The sequence below is a fragment of the Lithobates pipiens genome, unplaced genomic scaffold (assembly GCF_037356315.1).
Source record: "Lithobates pipiens isolate NorthernLeopardFrog02 unplaced genomic scaffold, aLitPip1_a1.2 Scaffold_19, whole genome shotgun sequence".
NCBI classification, from domain to species: Eukaryota; Metazoa; Chordata; class Amphibia; order Anura; family Ranidae; genus Lithobates; species Lithobates pipiens.
The window spans coordinates 112,869,997-112,895,736 of record NW_027507764.1 but is presented as its reverse complement, the minus strand read 5'-3'; the positions used below and the strand labels follow the sequence as shown (position 1 = coordinate 112,895,736).

Below are 25,740 nucleotides of genomic sequence, written 5' to 3'. Positions count from 1 at the left end.
GAACTGACAACACTTGTCTGTTTCCACATGTGAATTATTAGTTTTAATCATTTTTCCTCTACCTTTGCTTCAACTAATGTTGTTACATAACATTCATTTTAATTATAAAACTTAACGTCTGCAATTTAAGAGTAACTATTTATTATCTTGTTGATTAAATGTGTAATTTTCCTTCATCTTAGCTACATGGAAAAATTAGGTAATAAATTGTGATTAGTGGGTTGGGTAGAATTGCTCTCAAGAAAAAAGCAGTCACAGGAGATAACTAATTTAACTTCCATTCTTTGGTGAAGTTTCCACTATTTTGCCTACTCAAATTGGGATAAATGGCACAGCAATAAAGAGTTATATCCTGTAAGTTTTCAAACTCTCATAGGTTTCAATGTCAGGAACCAAATGAAGCACACCTGTCCTACACTATTATTACTGAGTATTCCCATGCGTTTTATATAGCTTTATTTTTTTTCTCCACACTTATATGCAGACCAAGCTTACAACAAAAGTGACCACGGCAGGGGTCACTTTTGCTCATACATGGTTGGCTTTGAGTGCACATCTGAGCTGCTTGAGATGTAACTCAAAAACAGCTTGAAGTGGGGGGCGTGGCGAACGAGCGCTAAGATGGACGCTTAAGTCTACTGCTCCGCTCATCCACCGGAGAGATTCGTATACAACCGAGCGCACGACACATCCTGCGACCGTACACCCCTCAATCGAATCACCGATCGTCACAGGAATGTCGCGGCGGAGAAAAAACACGCCGCAACCGCACAAACTCAAAGATTTCTTCTCAGCGAGGCCTCGTGATCAGCCACAAGATGGCGGCGGCACGCGCAAACAACATCCAGCTAACCAGGCAGTAAGGCACAGCGCAGGCCGGGAAGATCAGGGCACGTCAGTCACGCCACCGGGAGGACACAGCGGATCCTCCTCTGGAACCTCTAGCCCTTCCACTCGGAGCCCGGCCAAGTCAAAGCCACGAATGAGTTCCCCGGATGGTCACACGGAGATGGAGGTAAGCGGACGGCAACACACTCCAGCCACTCAGGCCTCACACTCCCCGGACCCCATAGCGGATTTCCCCACGGCGGATAGGCCTGTGTCTGACACTACACTAAAAGAGATGCTGATTTCTCTCAGATCTGCCTTACATAAGGATATGGTACAGGAGATTAACCTCTGCCGCTCAGAAGTACATGCTATGGGAACTAGAGTGGATAGGATAGAATGTGCATTGGAGGAACATGCGGCCTCATACAATCTAATGGTAGACACACAAAGGGCTCAGGAGGAGGAACTGACATGGCTGAAAGACAAGATCTCTGACCTCGAGGACAGGTCTAGGCGTAACAACTTGAAGCTGAGGGGTATCCCTGAATCAATCCCCCCGCAGCAACTTTTACAATATGTCCAAACAATGTTCTCCACCCTAGTGCCGGACCTAACTGCACAAGACTTGCTCATTGACAGAATCCACAGGATTCCCAAGCCCTCCTTTCTACCAGAAGGAACCCCGAGAGACACATTAATGAGAATACACTTCTTTCATGCTAAGGAACGCATCCTTCAGGCTGCACGAGGTTCTGTCAATCTACCCTCACAATACGCTGATATACTTCTGCTGCCTGACCTCTCTAGACATACTCTAGAAAGACGGCGTAATTTGGCAACCGTGACTAAAGCCCTGAGAAACCATAAAATTCTCCACAAATGGAAATATCCAGCTACGCTGGTCATAACCCACAATGGCGTCTCCAAAACTGTTACCAAGCTTGAGGAGGGTATCACTGTGCTACGAGAGTGGGGGATTTTGCCCGCCCAACAGTCTCAGCATTCTCCTACACAGATCCCCACACCGATCCATCCAGAATGGCAGGTGGTATCTCGCAAACGCCACAGCAAACTAAACACTGGTGGCAGCTCATAATACTATTACAATGAAATTGATCTCTCTCCGGAGATAGGAGCCTATGATTGGTCTTCTTCTACCCCCGTTCATAAGTTGGCAGCTACGTCTGCACTTGGATCAGCTATGAGATCCCTTTTTATGAATGTTAGTCTAACGTTTTTTGTTCCGTTTTGTTTTTCCTTTATAATTGACGCACGCAATATCCAGCCTTTCCATCACCCATCTATGACTGCCATCTCTCCAAGCTACAACAGCCGCCCAGAGGTTCACTCCAGCAGGATCGAAGCAATTACAGTGAGTACTTCCGCCACACCTTGCACACTCATATTTTTGTCTATAGCAGATGACCATTAAGTGCCTATCACTGAATGCTAAGGGCCTGAACCATCCTGCTAAGCGTTTCTCTATGTGGAAGGAAGTCCACAAACATGGGGCAGACATACTTTCCATACAAGAGACTCACTTCCAACAACAAAAGACCCCCAAATGCACTCATAGAGACTACCCACATATCTTTCTTGCTTGCAATCCGAACGGCAAAAGAGGGGGAGTGATGCTAGCACTGAGAAACACTATCTCTTTTCAACTAAAAGAGTCCTTCATTGATGACGGAGGAAGATACCTCATAATAGCTGGAGACATCAATTCTAAACCATACACTATTGTTACTTTATATGCACCAAACACGCACCAAATCCGCTTTCTAAAAAAAAGTGTTCAAAAAGACCGCCTCCATGCTGTATGGTCAGCTCATTGTTAGCGGAGACTTCAACTTAATAGTAGATCCTAAATTGGATACTACGTCCAACATGTCTAAGAGGATGTCCTTTTTACAAGCTCTTTTACACGCTCATGATCTATTCGATGCCTGGAGGTGCCTACACGCTAATGAGAGGAACTACACTTTTTTTTCTCCAAGACATTGCTCATACTCACGTATAGACATGTTCCTAACCGATAAATGGTTGCTACAGTGAATCCAGGAAGCTCGAATTCATGATATTACTTGGTCCGACCACGCTGATATCACTTTGTCTATTGTGGAACATGGTGTCTCCCCCTCCTCCCCCATCTGGCGTTGTAATGTAAGAATTTTACAGGAACCCACACTTACCCATGTGGTCTCTCAGCATATCAAGGAATTCTTTCACTTTAATGCAGCTCCTGATACAGACCCATTTACACTCTGGAACGCCCATAAAGCATACATGAGAGGTATTTTAATCCAACTAGGAGCTAGGGAGAAAAAGAAGCATAGGCTTAAACTCCAATCTACTTTAGATGAATTACACACACTAGAGAACCAGAATAAACTCGCACCAACACCAGATCTAGCCGGTAAGATTTCTAAGACAAGGGAGACCCTGAGGGAACTTCTTACACAACAATACGACATGCATCTTAGGAGATTGAGACTTCAATCCTATGCGAATGCCAATAGAGCAGGGAAATACCTAGCTAATAGAATTAAAGCGGTCCGCTCCAAAACTAAAATAGCATATCTTTTACACCCCACGGACCACCATAAAATTACCAACCCGCAAGACATAGCCAACCAATTTGCTGATTACTATGAGTCCCTGTATAATTTACATACTGATACATCTATCACACAACCCAAACATGCCGATATACAAAAGTTTTTACATAGTATTAGTCTTCCCTCGCTAACCGAGGACCAGCTCCTCTTATTAAATGCTCCATTTTCTAGCCAGGAACTACACCACACTATAAAATCCTCACCTACCGGTAAATCCCCAGGACCGGACGGATTCAGTAATGAGTACTATAAGATTTTCAATGAAGCTCTAGTCCCTCACATGTTAGAAACCTTTACGAAGGCCACAGAATTATCCTCTTTTCCTCCTGATATGTTGAGAGCCAACATTGTGACATTACCTAAACCGGGAAAGGATCCCACTACTCCAGCCAACTTCAGGCCTATCTCGTTGCTCAACTCAGATATAAAATTCTACGCGAAGATATTGGCCAAAAGATTGATGCATATCATTCCACACCTCATAAATAGAGACCAGATGGGCTTTGTGAGAGGGAGACAGACCTCCGATGCTACACGTCGCATTATTAATATTATTCACCATGCTGTTAAATCCAGAACGCCTTCTCTGCTTCTCTCTATAGATGCAGAGAAGGCGTTCGACTGGGTTCATTGGACTTATATGGAATCGGTGTTAAGTAGATTTGGTTTTGGGGGCCCAATCTTCCGGCTATAATGGCTCTGTATTCATGCCCTTCGGCTCAGGTATACTCCTCGGGCATGTTGTCCAAAACATTTGTCATCTCTAGCGGCACGAGACAAGGCTGCCCCTTATCACCCACGGTTTTCAATCTCATGATGGAACCCTTAGCCGAAGCTATACGTGCACATTCTCATATCAAAGGGTTCAACCTAGGGCATCAGAAACACGTCATTAATTTATTTGCCGATGATGTCATACTTATGTTGTCCGACCCGCAATCTTCTCTTCCTCATGCTCACAAGTTGCTGACATCCTTCGGGGATATTTCTTATTGTAAGGTTAACTTTCACAAGTCTAGGATTCTGGACATGGGGATTTCTCAGCCTATTAGATCTAGTCTCCAAAAAAAATTGCCATACTCATGGAGTTCACATGGTATTAAATATCTAGGTATAAACTTAACCAACAATATTGCCTCACTAGCAGCAGCTAATCTTGGGCCGTTCGTATGTCACTTGACACGCCAACTCAATGAGTTTGCAAAAAAGGAACTGTCATGGTTGGGCAGGATGGCTGCCTTCAAAATGGCCATCCTACCACAAATTCTGTACCTATTTAGATCGTTGCCTATCCCAATACCCATACGTTACATTCGAGATATGTCCAACCTCACTTGGAAATTTACTTGGGGGGGTAAAAGAGCCAGATGTAAACGTTCTAATCTTAACCCACATAAAAGAGTAGGGGGAATAGGATACCCTGACTTAATGGACTACTTATGGGCAACCAGACTCGACCAACTCCGACATTGGTTTGTACCAACAGATAATCCGTTATGGGTAGATCTAGAAAAGTCACTACTACCAATAGCTGATACCCGACTAATCCTAGTGAGTGACCTGTGGGAGCAATGGAAGGAGGGAGATATGCCACCCTCAGCACAGGTATCTCTACATGCCTGGAGGTATCTACTCCAACACGATTGCTGCAACGCGCAAAGTATCGTATATGACTTTCCTATAGAAGTACTGGAAGCAAAGATTCCTCAGCTCTCGACCAGCTGGCTGAAAACAAGAGGAATCGCATCCATGAAAGATTTGTTTATAGGCCAGAAACCGAAATCGGCAGCACTCCTAATGTCTGACTTTTTACTGCCAAGCAATATGTGGTATTGTTGTTTACGTATCTCCCACTTCTTGAGCTCTCATCCACTTCCCGAACTGAAAATACCTCTTCAGGCGTGGAACTTTTACTCTACTACCCTCCAGCCTAACAAAGGTATCTCTCTGTTTTATAATTTACTCAATAACAAAAACACTTTCCACAAAACAGCGTCCCATGTCAGCTGGGAAAGGGATTTGTCCTCCACCTTCTCCGATAAACAATGGTCACAAGCGTTTCAATCCATCCACCATGCATCCCACTGTGTGAATCACTGGGAAATGACTCAAAATTGTTAATAGATGGCACTATACACCGTATAGGATCGCCATTTATTTTCCAGGCTCGTCGCCGCTTTGTTGGAGAAGGTGTGGTAAAACAGGTAACCTAATTCATATGCTATGGGAATGCCCGAGTCTTACCAGCCTGTGGAACACAGTTTTCACTCTCATCTCCTCTATCACAGGAATACTGACACCCCCGAACCCTGCTTTGGCCATATTGCAGATAGGTATAGAAAAATTTCAACCAGGAGATAGACCAGTTGTTACACATATCTTGTTGGCAACAAGAAATCTCATTCTACGCAACTGGAAAGACACATCGGCCATTAACATATCTGATGTTCATAAGTTAATAGGAATCACGCTTTTGAGCGTCTATTGGCAATAAATAACCTAACTTGCCATAGGTTCGATAATACCTGGAAAACATGGTGCCAGCGTTTCAAACCCGGTTAAAGGTGCAATCTATTCATTTACTGACTATCCCTATAGGGTCACACTCCTTAATGTAGTGTTTTGATATAACTGATATGTATATTACTCGTCTTCACCCTGATGTGTAAGGTATATTGCGTGTAACCATTACTTGCTTATTGTTCCATCATTGTTCCACTTACTTTTCTTTTTCTTTTTTTTGTTATGTACTGTGAACCAGTATTGTTTAAACATGTGAAATTTAATAAAAACTTATTGAAACAAAAAAAAAAAAAAAAACAGCTTGAAGTGACCTAAACTCAAGTCAAGGCATCTCAGAAAGGCCTAGAAGCATAGCGGACGTGGTTCGGAGACTAACAGAAGTCTCACTGATTCCATGGTTTAGGCATTTATTTTTTTTACAAACACAAAAACTGTCGCTACAACCATTGAAGCATGCCAGGTAGTGCAATAGTATGTCCCAACCTAACATTTTTGCCGGAAAACTTGACCTGCATTTTAATTTGCAGAAACATATAATTAAAAGTATGTAAAACATGAAAAATCATATAATAAATACTGCAACTGCACATATTCAGTTAGACCAAAGCTCAAGCAGTAAAATGTATTGTAATCTTTTAAATGTTATGTTGGTGCAAAAGTTATTTTCAATTTTTTTTTTTTTAACCTGCAGCTTTTAATAAACGTGCACCAGGTGATCCTGCCTTAAACATCTTTGTTCAGACATTTCATGTTATGGAGTGAAAACATTCCAGTTGTGTTACTGCATTTTCACATTGACCACTGGTGAGGGTTACAAGCAGCCATGGTGACACATATTACACAGGAATTGTCCAACGTTGTCACAATAAGGAAGCTGGTTCAGGGAAATGATGTGCAGCTGATGCTGGAGTGAGTACATTTATTCAGAAAGTGGCTCAAACAGAGTGGAGGAGATCTGAAACACTAAGGGGGTTATTTACTAAAGGAAAATTCACGTTGCACTGCAAGTGCACTTGAAAGTGCACTAAAAGTGCACTTGGAAGTAAAGTCTCTGTAGATCCGAGGGGGACATGCAAGGGAAATAAAAAACAGCATTTTAGCTTGCACGTGATTGGATGATAAAATCAGCACAGCTTTCACTCATTTCAGACCTACCCCTTAGATTTAGAGTGACTGCACGTGAAAGTAACATGGTGATTACTAATGATGCAGAGTGATTTTGGTAAAAATCACTCTGAAAAATTGTATACTTTTCTTTTTAAGGTCTGAGGGGGTAGAACAACTCTACCCCTTTGTACCCCTTTACTGCCTTTACAACTCTACATTGGTGCCCCCTTTAACGTCCTATGCAGTATGAAGACCCACTCAACCAATGACATTATTTGGACCATCTGTCAAAAACTTTTACAAAGTGATGACATCTCTCTGTCATCATCCTCCTCTTTCCTGAAAACCTGTGAAAAAGCTTTCACATCCAGGAATAGACGACCCACAATTCCAATAGTTCCCAGATTTTGAGATCAAAACATTTTATTTCTAACCAACAATGGCCCTTGCTGGAGAAAATAGCAATGGAATTCAGATTGGAAATGTTTAGATTCTGGTAAATGGTTCAAATTCCTCCCCCAGTCTCGCAAATGTACTCATCTACTCACCTCATTAAAAAGCAAATGTGAAAAAATTGAACCACTTAGCCCTTGTACACAAGGTCGGACATTCCAACAACAAAATCCGTCTGATTTTTTTCTGACGGATTTTGTCCGAAACTGGTGTTGCATACACACGGTCGGACAAAAAATCAGATCGTTCGGAACGTGATGACGTTCGTTTGTTGCGACGGGACTACGTTGCAGCTAGTAGCCAATAGCTTTGGTCTCGTAATTTGATCTGAGCATGCGTGGCACTTTGTCCGTTCGGAATTCTCTACAAACGATCAGACAAAGTTCGATCGGATCATGTTGTCGGAAAATTTTATATCCAGCTCTCAAACTTTGTTGGTTGGACATTCTAACGGAAAAAGTCCAATGGAGCCCACACACGGTTGGATTATCCGACAACGCGGTTCGATCTGATATTTTCCGTCGGAATGTCCGACCGTGTGTACAAGGGTTAGACATACCATCTCTTTATTATAAATTGTGTAAAAACTTTACCCTTACATACTTAACTAAGCAATAAAGAAACCTACAATTACCTTTCCCATTGCATCAAAAAGAAAACACACTCCATCACATACTCAAAACCTTGAACCAAAATATCAAGGGTCCAGCTTTAAAAAAATTTACTTGCAGGTACAGGATGTCACAAGTTCTCCATCATATGCTTCCAGCGACTCTGAACACCTGCTGGAGGCACTGTCAGGCCAGAAGAGGTATCCTACAAATCTTTGCTCCTGCAACACCCTCAGACCATTTTAGGAAAAGGTTTGGCACATATCCAAAGTATTTACAAACTTCAGGAATCCTGCTGATCCTGCCTTTTCTTTTTACATCAATACTCCATGTCGAGAAAATCTGTTCTCCCATACTTGAATAACACAGCCGGGAGCTACATACCAGTTTGTAGAGGCAACCTAATGTTACACTGTGGGTAGTCAAAATAAGCATAATCAACTAAATGGAGACTATAATTTTCTTGGATAGGGGAACACATAAAAAAAAATATGGTTCTACTGGGATAAATTCTTCTCCACATATGAAGACCTCTTGTGCAACAATCTTTTTCAACTAACGCATTACCATATAAAATGTGGGATGCTGCGGGGTGAACGGCATTCTAGGATGGAGGGGAGAGGTTTTTGATCCCTCACTACCACACTATCTCTTCCCCTTCACTTTCCAATCACTGTCTCTATCTGACTTCTCCAAACCTCCCCACAAAATCAAACTCACAACCTCTCCTTCACTCCCACCCTGACTGCTTTGGAAATGTTACATTTCAAAACAATATTAGTAATCACTAGCACTGTTGAATTGAGTTGTGTATGTGGAATGACTACTGTGATATTCTGCTGGGGGGTTGTTTAGTCCCAGAAAGTCCTATTTTAAAGGAAAACCTCTTAATTAAAGACATGTAGATGGAAATGTAGGTGGCCATTGCTGACTCAGATTGGAAAAGCTGGCTGGCTCTCACATTGAAGCCTAGGCTGTGTTTTTGTTTTGGGTGAATGAATGAAAAGTATTGATGGCAGCCAGGTAACTTGAATTTTTAGAAGAGGGTCAGCAGTTGCAGAACTTTTTTAAATGTACCATAATTTGGTACAGGATAAGTTATGATTACAGCACAGTGCTGCAATGAGTTAATCAAATCTGGGAAAGATTGGTCAAATCTGAGCTAGGAGGTCTGGGATGGATTTTTATTTTGTTTTTTGTATTTTTTTTTAAATATGGCTGCTTTTACTAGAGGCATTTATAATATACTAGTATGTTGCCTATGATTTAGATGACTTAAATATAAAAAAGATATATATATTTTTTTTTTTCTCTACAGTAAACTTACTGATTTAAACCCACCTGAAGTAGAAGTAGAGAAAGCATATCTTCAGTATGCTGGATGGGGCCCCAAAGGACAACAACTGGTAAGTCACATTTTTCCCAGTACAATATGCTTCATATATAATAGTGCCAAAAGGATTGCTTGTGGTGTTCATAGACACAGACTTACTTTCATGGTTTTCAAAATACAGGGTTTAAAAATGGAAAATTGGACTCTGTTGCCTTTAACATAGATTACTATTTGAAGGCATTTTTACACATAGTCTATTAGGTTTATATTTTTAGATAAACTACCAAAACTGCATATATACAGTATATGCTGGCCCTCATGGCAATTATTTTTGAGTTTCTTAGAAACTAGCAAAATAATTTTAATTGAACAGATGTAGAATTCCAGAGTTCTGAAAAATTCCCAGAGTTATGAATAGCTTCTGACTAATAATAAGACAATACTGCGGTAATTTGCGGTATGCAATGTACAACATACAGCACAGCATAAAAATCAGAGACTGAGAGACACAATGTGCTGAGTGGAGCAGTGTAGATTAAATAATGTGCAACCAAGCACAAGCGAGGTTTGGAGTACGTAACATACAGTACATTGTGCAAAGTAGAGAAGGATGGAATAGATAACATACAACACAGTACACAAAGTGTTAAGGTATAAAGAAGATATATAACAGCATATTGTACAAAGTGGAGTGGTATAGAATATGATATAAAGCACAGCATGTAAATGGGAGAGGTGTGAAGTAAATAACATGCACTGTACATAGCAAAGCCTTAAAGAGTAGTCTCAGTGGGCTTTAGCCTCACTTCTGCATAGAAGCCAATCAGCATCCACGTTTTTTTTTGCCAAAGCTTAACCACTTTCAGACCGGACCATTTTGCTGGTAAATGACCAGAGGTCTTTTTACACTTTGGCACTGCGCTGCTTTAACTGGTAATTGCGCGGTCATGCAATGTTGTACCCAAACAAAATTTGCGTCCTTTTCTTCCCACAAATAGAGCTTTCTTTTGATGGTATTTGATTGCCTCTGCGATTTTTATTTTTTGCGATATAAACGTAAAAAGACCGCAAATTTTGAAAAAAAATGATATTTTCTACTTTTTGTTATTAGAAAAATCCAATAAACTCAATTTTAGTCATACATTTAGGCCAAAATGTATTCAGCCACATGTCTTTGGTAAAAAAAAAGTCAATAATTGTATATTTATTGGTTTGCGCAAAAGTTGTCACATCTACAAACTAAGGTACGTTTTCTGGAATTTACGCAGCTTTTAGTTTAAGACTGCCTATCTCATTTCTTGAGGTGCTAAAATGGCAGGGCAGTACAAAACCCCCCCAAATGACCCCATTTTGGAAAGTAGACCCCCTAAGGAAATTGATAAGAGGCATGTTGAGCCCATTGAATATTTTATTTTTTTGCCTCAAGCGATTGAATAATGACAAAAAAAAAATTTTTTTTTTTTTTTTACACAAAGTTGTCACTAAATGATATATTGCTCACACATGCTATGGGCGTATGTGAAATGACACCCCAAAATAAATTCTGCTGCTTCTCCTGAGTACGGGGATACCACATATGTGGGACTTTTTGGGAGCCTAGCCGCGTACGGGGCCCCGAAAACCAAGCACCGCCTTCAGGCTTTCTAAGGGCGTAAATTTTTGAGTTCACTTCTCACTACCTATTACAGTTTTGAAGGCCATAAAATGCCAAGATGGCACAAAACCCCCACAAATGACCCCATTTTAGAAAGTAGACACCCCAAGCTATTTGCTGAGAGGCATGTTGAGTTCATGGAATATTTTATATTTTGCCACAAGTTGCGGGAAAATTACAAACTTTTTTTTTTTTTTTTTTTTTTTCACAAAGTTGTCACTAAATGATATATTGCTCACACATGCCATGGGCATATGTGAAATGACACCCCAAAATAAATTCTGCTGCTTCTCCTGAGTACGGGGATACCACATATGTGGGACTTTTTGGGAGCCTAGCCGCGTACGGGGCCCCGAAAACCAAGCACCGCCTTCAGGCTTTCTAAGGGCGTAAATATTTGACTTCACTCCTCACTACCTATTACAGTTTTGAAGGCCATAAAATGCCAAGATGGCACAAAACCCCCACAAATGACCCCATTTTAGAAAGTAGACACCCCAAGCTATTTGCTGAGAGGCATGTTGAGTCCATGGAATATTTTATATTTTGCCACAAGTTGCGGGAAAATTACAAACTTTTTTTTTTTTTTTTTTTTTTTCACAAAGTTGTCACTAAATGATATATTGCTCACGCATGCCATGGGCATATGTGAAATGACACCCCAAAATAAATTCTGCTGCTTCTCCTGAGTACGGGGATACCACATATGTGGGACTTTTTGGGAGCCTAGCCGCGTACGGGGCCCCGAAAACCAAGCACCGCCTTCAGGCTTTCTAAGGGCGTTACAGTTTTGAAGGCCATAAAATGCCAAGATGGCACAAACCCCCCCCAAATGACCCCATTTTGGAAAGTAGACACCCCTAAATTTAGGGGTACACTAGTGAGACTAGGTAATAAATGGCGGGTGCCCTGAAACTATAAAAAAATAACTAACCAACCAGCGTCACCTGTAACAGTTATATGGTGATCACTGGTGAAAGGGTTAACTAGGGGGCAATCAGGGGGCTTTATGCGGTAGTATATGGGGGTCCCTGGCGCTATAAAAAGCTGCGGCGAACCTAAATACCTACTTGCCTAACTAGCGTCACCTGTGACACTAATACAGCGATCAGAAAAACGATCGCTTATTAGGCTGGGTTCACACTGGAGCGATGCGGGAACGCCACGAATGCGCGGCGGGTTCCCGCATCGCATGCCTCCCGGCGGCAGTTCACACTGCCCTATGCGAACTGCTGGGAGTGTCAGTGAAATGTTACTGACACCCCCAGATCAGTTCGCATATCGCAGTGCGATCTGCAAACTCGGATCGCATGGTGTGAACACCCATGCGATCCGATTCTGCTGCGGGCCAAAAAAAGGGTCCCGTGCGAATTTGCGGCGGGTGTGGCGGGTGCGGCGAATGGCTGAACTCGAATCGCACAGAGATCGGATGTGATTTGCACTGCAGTGCGAATCACATCCGTTCTCAAACCGCTGCAATCTGAACCCAGCCTTAGTGACACTGGCGACGGGGGGTGATCACGGGGTTAAACCTTTATTGGGGGGGTTAGGGGGGTACCTTAGAACTAAAGGGGGCTAACCCTAACTGCCCTAACAGTTATTAGTCACAAATGACACCCGCCGGGTGATCAGGGGGTTAAACCTTTATTAGGTAATAAATGGCGGGTGCCCTGAAACTATAAAAAAATAACTAACCAACCAGCGTCACCTGTAACAGTTATATGGTGATCACTGGTGAAAGGGTTAACTAGGGGGCAATCAGGGGGCTTTATGCGGTAGTATATGGGGGTCCCTGGCGCTATAAAAAGCTGCGGCGAACCTAAATACCTACCTGCCTAACTAGCGTCACCTGGGACACTAATACGGCGATCAGAAAAATGATCGCTTATTAGGCTGGGTTCACACTGGAGCGATGCGGAAACGCTGCGAATCCGCGGCGGGTTCCCGCATCGCATGCCTCCCGGCGGCAGTTCACACTGCCCTATGCGAACTGCTGGGAGTGTCAGTGAAATGTTACTGACACCCCCAGATCAGTTCGCATATCGCAGTGCGATCTGCAAACTCGGATCGCATGGTGTGAACACCCATGCGATCCGATTCTGCTGCGGGCCAAAAAAAGGGTCCCGTGCGAATTTGCGGCGGGTGCGGCGGGTGTGGCGGGTGCGGCGGGTGCGGCGAATGGCTGAACTCGAATCGCACAGAGATCGGATGTGATTTGCACTGCAGTGCGGTGCGAATCACATTCGTTCTCATAAACCGCTGCAATGTGAACCCAGCCTTAGTGACACTGGCGACGGGGGGTGATCACGGGGTTAAACCTTTATTGGGGGGGTTAGGGGGGTACATTAGAACTAAAGGGGGCTAACTCTAACTGCCCTAACAGTTATTACAGTCACAAATGACACCAATGCAAAAAAAAAAAAAAAAAAAAAAAAAAATGACATTGGTGTCACTGTGACTGGGGGGCAGGGGTAATTGGGGGGGTGATCGGGGGGTAAAGGGGGGGTGTGAGTGTGCCTGGCATGTTCTACTGTGTGTGGGATGTGTTGGTGCAACTCACTGATCCGCTCTCCTCCGTGTCGGAACGAAAAATACCGACACGGAGGAGAGAATACATCACTTCCTCTCCTGTGTTTACATTACAGGAGAGGAAGTGATGTCACCGGGGATTTCTATTCGTCGGGAGCGATCGCGAGGGGGTGGCCATGAATGAATGGCCGTCCCCTCGTCCGGGATCGCTCCCGAACGAAAACCGACCGCCGCAGGCACCGGGCGGGGGCCCGATCGGGCCCCCGACCCACGGGAGGCAAATCACGTACATGTACGTGCTTATGCCTGCCCGTGCCATTCTGCCGACGTACATCGGCGTTAGGCGGTCGGCAAGTGGTTAACTGAACAAGATGATGTTAGAAGCTGATTGGTTTCAAACAGAGTGAAGAGGTCCAAAGTATATAACATGGGTTTACAGCATAGATAGTGCATTGGTGCATGGTATGGAACATAGCCATAAAGAATTCTGTTGAATCATGAAGGCGAAGCATAATTTTACTTTACTTTACTGTATATCTATTTTGTAATGGCATGATGAGGAGTAGCTACACACAGCTTCTAATTGTTTTTAGTTCTTGCTTAGAGGGTTAGAGGCATGGGTAACCCAAAAACAGGACATATGCAAATCTAATCCAGCCTTCTCAATTCCTGTTCTCCTCCTACTCTATCACCTTCCCCTATCTGTTCCCACCCGGTACCCCCTTTCTTTCTTGTTCTTATGTTTGCCCCTCAATTTACTAGTCACTTCCCCTACATTCCTCTACAACTATAATATTTTGAAAGGACTAATTTTTCCAGTCCACCCTTTAAAACTTTCTAGCCACCTTGGTTCTTTTTTCTATCTCCCTAGTAAAGATGGGCTCAGGCATGTCCAAGATCCTAGTCCCAACCTACCTGCCCCATCCCACCAAGAAGCCGACACTGCACATAGCTACTCACAGGCAGTGAGACATTTTCCGATCTGCAGCTGCACAGACTGGGAAATGTCTCACTGCCTGTGATTGGTGGTGTGCAGTGTTGGAATCCTGGCGGGATCGGGCAGGTAGGTTGGGACTAGGATCTCGAACACGCCTGAGCCCATCTCTACTCTGTAGTTATTAACATACCTATAGACAAGACACTTCCCTTCGGGCTTCAAGACTGAGCACTCCCCTCTTTTAAAAGATCTACTGAAGTCTTAATATGCATAAAATAAATAAACTCAGATATTTATTTAGATGCTGCTAATAAACTTCTAGGTTCTTCTTTTAATCTTGAGTCTCCCCTTTAAGTTACTGTACATCACTATTTAGATATGATAGAATGAGTCATGACAATGCTTTCCTCCTCATGTCTGTTTGGGAAAACTGTTGCAATTGCAAAGATACTCCTGTTATATATACATATAAAGACTTAAAAAAAAGAAAATATGGACTTTCTCGTTTATTGGGCATACACATTTTACATTCCTTTGTAGGCTTAAGGTGAAGAACTACAAATGAATATTATAACTTGGGTACATGGGGAAAACGTACAAGATATGAGACTGTATGTCCTATAGCAGGGGTCTACAAACATCTCTCCAGCTGTTGCATTACTAGACGTCCCATGAGGTATTGTAAAACTCTGACAATCACAGACAGGAATAGGCATGATGGGAATTGTAGTTCCTGAACAGCTGGAGGGCCATAATTTGAAGGCCCCTGTCCTATAGTAAACAATTAAAATCCATCTGTCTTTTTAAAGAAGGTTATTATATGACAGCTTGAATCTGATTGGTTGAATTCTTACGAATGCAGATATGCAAATAAATATGACCCAATTGCTAGAAATTCAGCATTAACCCATATAAAGTAATAGTGTGTAACATGAAGTAGACAATGACAGTGGAAGCTTTAACACAGGCATATACATCAGAGACTATTGTGCCTAAAATCCATACCTGGTGATTTATCTAGTGATCAATACTATCTATTGACAGTCTAATTTCTTGCTACAAAAGTTCATGCGATTTGTATCCCAAGTAACTGTCCTTTCCAGGATAAGGTTCATAGGTTGGATCTTTAGACTCTCGTTGCTTGCTCTGATACTGCCTGTTAAATTGCCCATACTTTACATGATGGCGAGAGATGAGACGTGCTAGCCTGATCTGTAATCTGGAGCTTAAATAAAACTGGAAACCTGTCTCACTCTCAGCTGAGTTATTGTGTTATTTGTTAAGGAGAGGGGAGGGGACCACTATATTTTGAGCAACATAGCACAGAGGAAGTATTGTTCTTTAATCGGGATAAGTGCAACATTTTGTAAATTGTGTAAAATGTGATTTTAACATTCATTTGCCCATTGAATAGAAATTTACAGCTATTGCAGTTTACTTTTACTGTGCGGCACTGTAAGGTAAAATGTAAAAAATAAAAAAGGACTGATTTGAAGTACAGGCTCTCCCTTCCACATTGAGACAGTTGCAATGTTCTCATTATCATCGCCACCACCGCTATCATGCTTTTCAGTCCTTGCTCCAATTTTGTTTATGAACAAAGCCATGAATTGAATATATTGTAAAATGACTACAGGGTGAACTATCACCATGTCTTCATTCTACCATTTGGAGTATTTTTTAGTGTTGTGTTTACTATACAGCCTATGTATTAAAAAAAAAAAAAAAAAATCATACAAGTCTTATTGTTGTTAGAAAATGGGTAGCTGTATTACAGCCTATCATTCTTAGTGAATCCATCCTAAAAATCGTGTAAGGATGCCTATATGCTATGACAAAGACTCTTACCGGCCACACTATAGCCCAAAGAGCAATGTTTATTCAATAAGATATTGCTGAGGAGATTGATGGTGACTACATTGCAGTATCCTAAAAACACCTACAAGAAAACTAGGGAAATATAGTGGCTGTCATTGCTCGTCATTGCTTTTGAAAATGCTAGTAGCTTAGCTAGCCCACTTATCTAATTGGTTTAATACCCTGACAATTTTGCAACTACAAGCATGCAGATGTGGAGTTTCACAAGAAGCAAAAGGACATATGTGGGTGTTACCAAATCACACTGATGGGTATATTTATAAAGCAGTGAATAGAACATTGACCAAAAATTTGCTGCATTTAAATGAACCACTGTGATTTAAAACGTGTGTACCAGAAGGATTAACGTGCAGTGAATGTTTGGTGAATGTCACATTCACTGCTTTATAAATATACCCCGTTGAGTAATTAGTGCCTCTGCTAGTCCTCATCCAAAGACTATGAAGATTAGATAGCATGGTATCTGGATACCAAAATAGTTATGAGTATATTATTATTTTAACACTTTAATTCCTAGAGTGTAACAAAAACCTCTGTGACCATATCAAGTTTTAACCTGCTTGTACACTAATGGTATTTTTTTTTAAATACAATGAGCATATTATAAGCAGAGAAATGAACAAAAATGCAAAGACAACATCATTTTATTTGTTTAATTGGTAACATATTTTACATCAATACTATTGCAAATATTTTTATGAAATCATTTCCTCCAATTATACTGAATAGAAGGATCATAAAAATAGCTAAAATAAATAACAGGTTTATGTGCTTATACCAATGCTGTTTAGTAAACAGACAGGTGTATATTTTTAGATTTCTTGATCTTAGGAATTTTACATTACTGGCTGTAATTCAAAAACCTGCCTGGAAGGATATTATTTACAATATGTCTTTTGCAAAAAGCTTAAAAAAAGATGAGAATATGATCATTTAAAACATAACATATTTTTAGGATCAAAATGGTTAAAAAAAAAATACCTGCTGTACCAAAAATTGTAAATACATGATACCTACTAAATCTTTACAGCTCACCAGTAAACTAAAATGACCCCCCTATTTATTATTTTACCTATGCATGGAGATAGCAGTTATGTGTAGCTTAGTATATACTGTAAGGTGTTAACATTAATTTGATTATTATTATTTTTCCATTATACCACTTCCCCAAGGGCCATAAGCCTGCTCGCTAATAATACAGGATAATGACAGGTACTATCAGTTGAGTAATCAGGGGTCAATGAGACATCAAGGGTCAATTAGAAAACTGAATGGAGTTCACCAGGCTCCTCCTGGTTTCTATCCTGAATTTCCTTGTGGCAGTCCAGAGCTCATTGAAGGTAATGATAAAGCTGTGCCAGGAGGACAGGAAGCAGTGATTGGAAGCCTTTACAGTCACCTAAATCACTTCTAAATAAAAAAATAATTTTTCAAGAACCCACATATATGTTAAGATGGAAAAGTAAATGTAGTGGGCCTAAAGCCGCGTACACACGTAGCTGTCTGTCCGACGTACTTAGTCTGGCGGACTTCCCGCCAGACTGTCCGTCTGACTTTCCGAATGGGCTACTTGCACACACACGGCACTTTTTCAGCGGACTAATACGGCGTACTAAGTTCGCCGTACTATCCGCCCTACTTTTGAAATGAACGGACTCGCCCACACACGTGGAGGAAAGTCCGCTCATTTTGAGCGCGTCTCCAGGTAGGCGGGGCCCGCGAAGGAGACGTCGCTGGCCCCGCCGCCTGGTATGGACTTAAAGGGGAACCCCAACGCCGAAAAAAATCGGCTTGAGGGTCCCCCCCAAGTCCACAACAGACCCTTGTCCGAGGCACGCTACCCGGCCGGCCAGGAAAGGGGGGCCGAGCGAGCGCCCCCCCCCCTCCTGAGCCGTACCAGGCCGCGTGCCCTCAACATAGGGGGTGCCTTGGGGAAGGGGGGGCCGTGCGGCCCCCCCACCCCAAAGCACCTTGTCCCCATGTTGATGAGGACAAGGGCCTCTTCCCGACAACCCTGGCCGTTGGTTGTCGGGGTCTGCGGGCGGGGGGCTTATCGGAATCCGGGAGCCCCCTTTAATAAGGGGGCCCCCGGATACCGGCCCCCCACCCTATGTGAATGAGTATGGGGTACAATGTACCCCTACCCATTCACCTGTAAAATAAAAGTACAAAAAAAACACAACACACGAGATAAAATACTTTATTGCACAGCTCCGGGGGTCTTCCGTCTTCGGGGGTCTTCTCGCCGGACTCCTCCGCTATCTTCTTGTAGCTCTTTTGCTAGCGGAGGAGTCCGGCTTTCTTCCTCGCCGCCGGCCTCTTCTCCCGACTTCGGGGGTCTTGTCCCCCTCTTCGGTTCTTCTGCCGGGCCACCGCGCCTTCTTCTAGCTCTTTTACAGGCGGTGGCCCGGTCTTCTGTCGCTGTCGCCGTCGCCGCCGCCGCCGCCTTCCGTTCTTCTGTTCTTCTCTTCTTCTTCTTCAGATGTTGCCTCGCCGAGTCCTCCGCTCACAATGACAGGGAACGGGCACGCAGCGACTTATGTAGGGACAAGGGGCGGGGTCTTCGGTGGATGTCACATGGGTTCATGTCACATGGTGACCCCGCCCCCCTTACGATGTCACAGTCCCGGAGGATGCTGGGACTATCGCCATGTGACATCAACCCATGTGACATGAACCCATGTGACATCCACCGAAGACCCCACCCATTGTCCCTATATAAGTCGCCGCGTGCCCGTTCCCTGTCATTGTGAGCGGAGGACTCGGCGAGGCAACATCTGAAGAAGAAGAAGAGAAGAACAGAAGAGCGGAAGGCGGCGGCGACAGAAGACCGGGCCACCGCCTGTAAAAGAGCTAGAAGAAGGCGCAGTGGCCCGGCAGAAGAACCGAAGAGGGGGACAAGACCCCCGAAGTCGGAAGAAGAGGCCGGCAGCGAGGAAGAAAGCCGGGCTCCTCCGCTAGCAAAAGAGCTACAAGAAGATAGCGGAGGAGTCCGGCGAGAAGACCCCCGAAGACGGAAGACCCCCGGAGCTGTGCAATAAAGTATTTGATCTCGTGTGTTGTGTTTTTTTTGTACTTTTATTTTACAGGTGAATGGGTAGGGGTACATTGTACCCCATACTCATTCACATAGGGTGGGGGGCCGGTATCCGGGGGCCCCCTTATTAAAGGGGGCTCCCGGATTCCGATAAGCCCCCCGCCCGCAGCCCCCGACAACCAACGGCCAGGGTTGTCGGGAAGAGGCCCTTGTCCTCATCAAAATGGGGACAAGGTGCTTTGGGGTGGGGGGGCCGCGCGGCCCCCCCTTCCCCAAGGCACCCCCAATGTTGAGGGCACGCGGCCTGGTACGGCTCAGGAGGGGGGGGCGCTCGCTCGCCCCTCCTTTCCTGGCCGGCCGGGTAGCGTGCTCGGACAAGGGTCTGTTGTGGACTTTGGGGGGACCCCCACGCCGATTTTTTTCGGCGTTGGGGTTCCCCTTTAAGTCCATACTAGGTGGCGGGGCCGGCGGCGTCTACTTCGCGGGCCCCGCCTACCTGGAGACCCGCTCTGAATGAGCGGACTTTTCTCCGGGCGGGAAAAGTCCGCTCATTTCAAAAGTACGGCAGACTGGCATAAACACGGCCGGATTGTTCGCCGAAATGCGAGTCCGGCGGGAAGATTGGAGTGTAACACGGCATTCTAAGTCCGCCTTACTTTCGGGTCCAAAAAGTATGCCGGAGGCTACACAAGGGGGGATTGTCCGGCGGACTTGAGTTTGCCGGACTTTTCCACCCGCTTGTTTGATCGTGTGTACGCGGCATAAGTAGTCAAGCAATGAGCACATCAACATCTCTCACCAGTTGTAATTTCTGGTGAAAAGGTTGACCTGTCTGTGTTGCATATTTAAAGATTTAGCTGACCAACAGACGCCCTCCCTGTCTTTGAGTCAGGTTCTGCAGTATGCCAACCAAATCTTCAAAATGACCTTCCTTGTTCTGTGCTTCCCCGTGTACTTACTTTGATGGAAACCCTCTACTCTTGCCAGACAGTCACCGGTGGGTGACTATGGCAGCATCAATCTCCACTACCTAAATTGAGAAATGAATCTTTATGACACATTGAGGCCTATAAATAAAATCAGAAGCCCGGAGCACTTAAAATAATCAATTTTTTTTATATGGTACATCTCAGGCCTATTGATCAAGTCAGAAGGGAGGACCTGCTAGTTTAGTGTTTTTACTTTGATTTTAATGTCTCCAAATGAATAACAATAAGGTGAAAGATAAACAAATAAAGTCTGGGTTCATTATGTGGATGAAACTTGGTTAAATGGGACAATAACCTAAAAGCACAAAGTGCAAGGTTATTTCAATGTATTAAGCCCTACAGGACCACTTCAGTCAAATGTAAAAAAAAAAACATGCGCTCAATATTTAAAGCATATCTAAAGCCATAACATTTTTTAGTTTAAATGGAATAGAAAAAGGTTAAAACCTGTACTTTTTTTTTTTTGCATTCTCTGTGTTCCGTTGGGTAGATTTCCCTTAACTTCCTGTCTGGAAATACAACCGAAAGTGAGTGGAACACTCTCCAAAGAAAGGGAAAAAGTTAATTGATAAAGACGGCATGGGGATTTCCCCACAGAACCAACATTAAAAAGAAAATTTGTGGGGGTCCCCCTAAATTCTATACCAGGCCCTTCAGGTCTGGTATGGATATTAAGGGGAACCCCGCTCCAATTTTTTTTTTAAATGGCATGGGGGACCCCCTTAAAATCCATACCAGACCCTTCAGGTCTGGTATGGATTTTAAGGGGAACCCCGCACCAAAATTAAAAAGAAAATGGCATGGGGTCCCCCCAAAAATCCACACCAGACACTTATCCGAGCAGGCAACCTGGAAGGCCACAGGAAAAGAGAGGGGATGAGAGAGCGCCCCCCCTCCTGAACCATACCAGGCCACATGCCCTCAACATTGGGAGGGTGCTTTGAGGTAGCCCCTCACCTCAAGCACCTTGCCCGGTGGTTGTGGGGGTCTGCAGGCGGGGGGCTTATCGGAATCTGGAAGCCCTATTTAACAAGGGGACTCCCAGATCCCGTCCCCCCGTGTGAATTGGGAATGGGGTACAAATGTACCCCTACCAAAAGACAGTTTTTAACAAGTCCTTTATTAAATTCTTCTTCTTTGCGCTTCTTCTTTCATCTTCTTTATTCTGGTCTTCCTTCAGTGTTGTTCTTTTTCTCCATCTTCTTCTTCATCTTCTTATTCATCTTCTTCTTACTCTGCTCTTCTCGTCCTGCATCTTGCTCTGGCTTCTTCTTCCGCACGATCTGCCTCTGTGGGAGTCATCAGCAATGTGACGCTTCACTTCTTCTGACACTTCTTAAATAATGGAGGGCGGGGCCACCCGGTGACTTCCCTATGGCTTTCCCTGTGATGTCAGAGGGGGCGGGGTCACCCATTTACGCAAACGGGGCAGAATGCTGCCCAAGCAGAAAGAAGTCCAGAGAAGTTGCAAGCCTTATGTTTCCCTCCTCATTTAGTACCCTTCCCTGCCGCTAGTACTGTTCCTGACAGTCGGAGTACCAGTCCCTACACTATCCACTCACCAAAAGTGCCAAAAACCTGGGGAGCAGGGACTTAAAAAGACTCTGCTGACCCCAAAATGACTACCAAGGGTCACCTGGATGCAGTGAAGCCAACTAGAACACTGTCTCCAGTAACCAGGAAGCCACAGAGAAACCAAGTCCCCCCCCCCCCCCCCCCCGATTTCCTCTCCAGGCTGTGATGCCACTCTGGTCGGGTGCCAGCTACAGTAGAGGAAGCAAACTGCACCTACATGTTCTTTTAGTGTTCTTTCACCTTATGGACTCTTGGGATGCCTCTTCCCAGTAGAAACATGGTTTTGGCATCATCTTCCAATGGTAAGTGGACTTGACTTTAAAAATCTAAAGTCATACATGTAACGTAACGTTGCACTTATTAAATTTAGAAAGATGATTTACTTCAGTTCTAATTGTTTTTAAAATAATAAATTCTCTAGCAGGAGCAATTGCTGTGGTTTCTACTCTACCAACAGGTGTGTGCGGGATATAGGACAGTTCTTCTCCCCATAAATAAACATGTCAAATAATTCTGAAGTGGTAAACAAATTACTGCTTTGGTCATCCAAAACATTATACATCCTGACAGCTTTCTTTGGTTGTCCCAGAGAAAACAATTTTACCAGACATATTTTAGCAGTGGTTTTCTCTGAAAGTCGTGTGACGTAGCTCACTATATTTCAGTATGATCATTGAAGGTGGCTCTCCTTGCCATGATCTGATGTAAAATCTTCAGTGGATGTAGAGTCTCATTTACTAGGGTCTTGATTTAAGGCTGATACATGTTTGATGCTCTCGCATTCTGAGTACTTAACTCTAGTCTTACAGTCTCTGGCAAAGTTCTATGTGGATGCACAACATAGACATCTTCTAAAGAAGATGTCATGGTTCCTTAGAAGCTGCTTGTGTTCTTCAAAGGGCTTTCTTTTTAATGCACGTCACCTTCTGAGAGGATGTGGTTTGTTGTGAATGAGACCGTTATGCCGTGTACACACGACCGTACTTTTCGACAGCAAAGGTCTGACAGAACGAATCCGCCGGACAATTTAATTGTGTGTGGGCTTCATCGGACCTTTGCTGTCTAAAAATCAGGCGGACTTAAGAAATAGAACATGTTTCAAATTTTTCTGCATGAACTCCCCCGGAACCAGTTCCTATCGAGAAATCCATTCGTGTGTATGCTAGTCCGACGGACAAAAAACGATACTAAGGCAGGTATGGCTATGAACTTTCTTATTCTAGTCCAGTCATACGTCATCATGTTCAAATCTGTTGGACTTTGGTGTGATTGTGTGTGTCCAAGTCCATTCATTCGGAATGTCTGTCTAAACTCCGCTGAAAGTCCGTCGGGAAACCCATCGGACCTAGTCTGCCGGAAAGTCCGGTCGTGTGTACACGGCATAAAAGTTTGGGTTTCTTTACCTTTCTTCACTGTTTCTGCTGGTAGTGACTGAAACTCCAGTCTTTCTTGTGGAGACAGCATTTATAGATTCTCTGTATTTTGTATTAAAGTCTCTTGTAGTTGGAGGGCTAGGAAGGCTTGAGTTGATAATTGAGAAGTTTGGATCATGCTGAAGGCTTTGATGAACTTTGAAAAGAGAAAAAGAATGGAAAGGAGACTTGATGTTCCTCATTATACCTTGAACACACCATTGCTCATTTTTCTTGGAAGTTATAGGGCAATTTTGCTTCAACTGAGTTCACACCATGTGCAGTGTTTAGGTAGATAAGAGCTGATAGATGCAAGTTTTCTTTTGAGATTTCAAGCTCAAGAAGATCCCTTAGTTCTTGTAACTTCTGGTTATCTCTGTTGGATGTTCAAGGAAAGTCTTGTAGTCTTTTGAATAAGGCAAGTTCTATTAATTCAGGCTGTCATAAATTTGCTCTACTCCCACCCATGCAAGATTAAGGCTTTTGTCTGATTCATAAATGTGAACAGTTTTAAGTATATTAACCCAGTCCAATGACTGAAGACCTAGCCATCTGATTAACAAATCAAGATCATTCCTACAGGGTCATAAGAGGTTGTCAAAATGGCACATTTGATGACTAACTTTGTAGCTTGTTTCAAAACTTTGAGCTTAGCCACAGCTGCTTTTTTTTCAAGGACTTTTAGCTTTGCTTTTGCCCATGTTTGTGCTTGGGTGGCAGACACTGATTCCTCGTCAGCTTGTGCCCCTGCTACACATGTGCCTGGGCAGCTTGCGCCTCTGCTTGTGCACACGCTTTTGACACTTGCACTTCTGTTTCAGCACCTTGTGCTTCAGCAGTAGCTTCCATTTCAGTGCAGGCTGTTATAAGTTGACCACTTATTGATGACCAGCAGAATCTGAGCAATAATCACTGTGATGAGATCTTCATGATCTAGAGCAGCGGTAATCAACATGTCCTCAGGGCCCACCAACAGGCCAGGTTTTATGTATTACTTTGGGGAGGTGCAGACTAGAATACTGCAATCCCTGAGCAGCAAATTGTATCACCTGTGATGTATTTCAGTTATCTTGAAAACCTGGCCTGTTAGTGGGCCCTGAGGACAGGGTTGATGACCACTGATCTAGAGGATCTCTGATTACCTTTGGAAGAAGTAAATTAGCAAGATGTTGTTTCATGCTATTGTGATCTTTTGTAATCTACTTGTGACGTGGCTTCCAAGAATGTAATGTACCCTTCGATGTACCTTTCTTTGTGTAGCACTAACCCCTGAAGGAGCTGCTGGTTATTTTTGGGCTCACCGTTACCTTTCGTTCTCCTTGTGACACGTCTAGGGGATGTCCCGTGGTAGATGATCCAGTAACTTGAGACTGACAATAGACCCACTTGAATGGATTTTATTTGCAAAACTCAAACCATTGAACAGTCTTTCAACTTGGGATCAGAGGGTTGGAAAGGGAAGTTCAGGTACTCTCAATGTCAAAGTCTAAAAAACGTTAAAGAACAGGTTGGGCAGTCCCTCTCTCACAAGGTCTTGCAGCCAACAAGGTGCTTACTCAGGAACAAAGTCTTTGTCCCAGACATTGTTGCAGAACATGTAGGGAAACTAAGCTTAGAACACTTGTAAGATACCTGGATCTTTCAGCCTGCTTGGCGATATCCACAAGACCGGATTCTTTCGGTAACTTCAGCCCTTCCAGGCTCTTGTTAAGAAAACCAACTCGTACATGGTGTTCTTCTAAAGAGTCCTCCCCTGGAATGCTCGAAGTACAATGGGTCTCTCCTGAACCGGAACCAACCACCTCTGAATCCTTCTTTAGTTTCCTTGCCCTGGGCTAGCCAGCCCCGAGGCATTACAGTCGGGTGGATCCGCACCCCAGGCCATAGCCTTCCTGGGGGCTGGTCAGGAGGACCAGGATTATGTAGTCAGCACATCATACTGGACCGGAACCCCGAACCACGTGACGTCCATATCTTAAATACCCTCTCCCAGAGGGCACAATGAAAGGGCCACTCCCACTGGCCTGACTCCAAGGGAGAGAGTAATTTAAACACCTAACCAGTCCCTAGTTCCACGCCTTCCAGAAGAGACAGCGCTCCCTGTGGCCAGGCTGAACATTTCACAGTCGGACACAGTCAGACTGATACAGAAGTCAAATTTAGACAAATAATACCTAAACCTAACTGCAGCTTAGGTAGGGTTTAATGCTCTTCAGGAGCCCGCCGCTACATTTGTTAAGAGCAGTAGAGTTA

The 25,740-nt window shown here is 43.7% G+C and overlaps 1 protein-coding gene across 4 annotated transcripts in view; it reads left to right on the top strand.

Moving 5' to 3' along the window:
• The window catches only part of DPP6 (dipeptidyl peptidase like 6), a 1,860,394-nt gene that overhangs the window by 1,593,984 nt on the left and 240,670 nt on the right, over positions 1–25,740 (top strand). For all 4 annotated transcript variants that reach the window (XM_077491167.1, XM_077491164.1, XM_077491165.1 and 1 more), the window contains exon 7: positions 9,462–9,549. In XM_077491167.1, the coding sequence (XP_077347293.1) occupies positions 9,462–9,549 (88 nt within the window). The remainder of the gene's footprint in view (positions 1–9,461; positions 9,550–25,740) is intronic.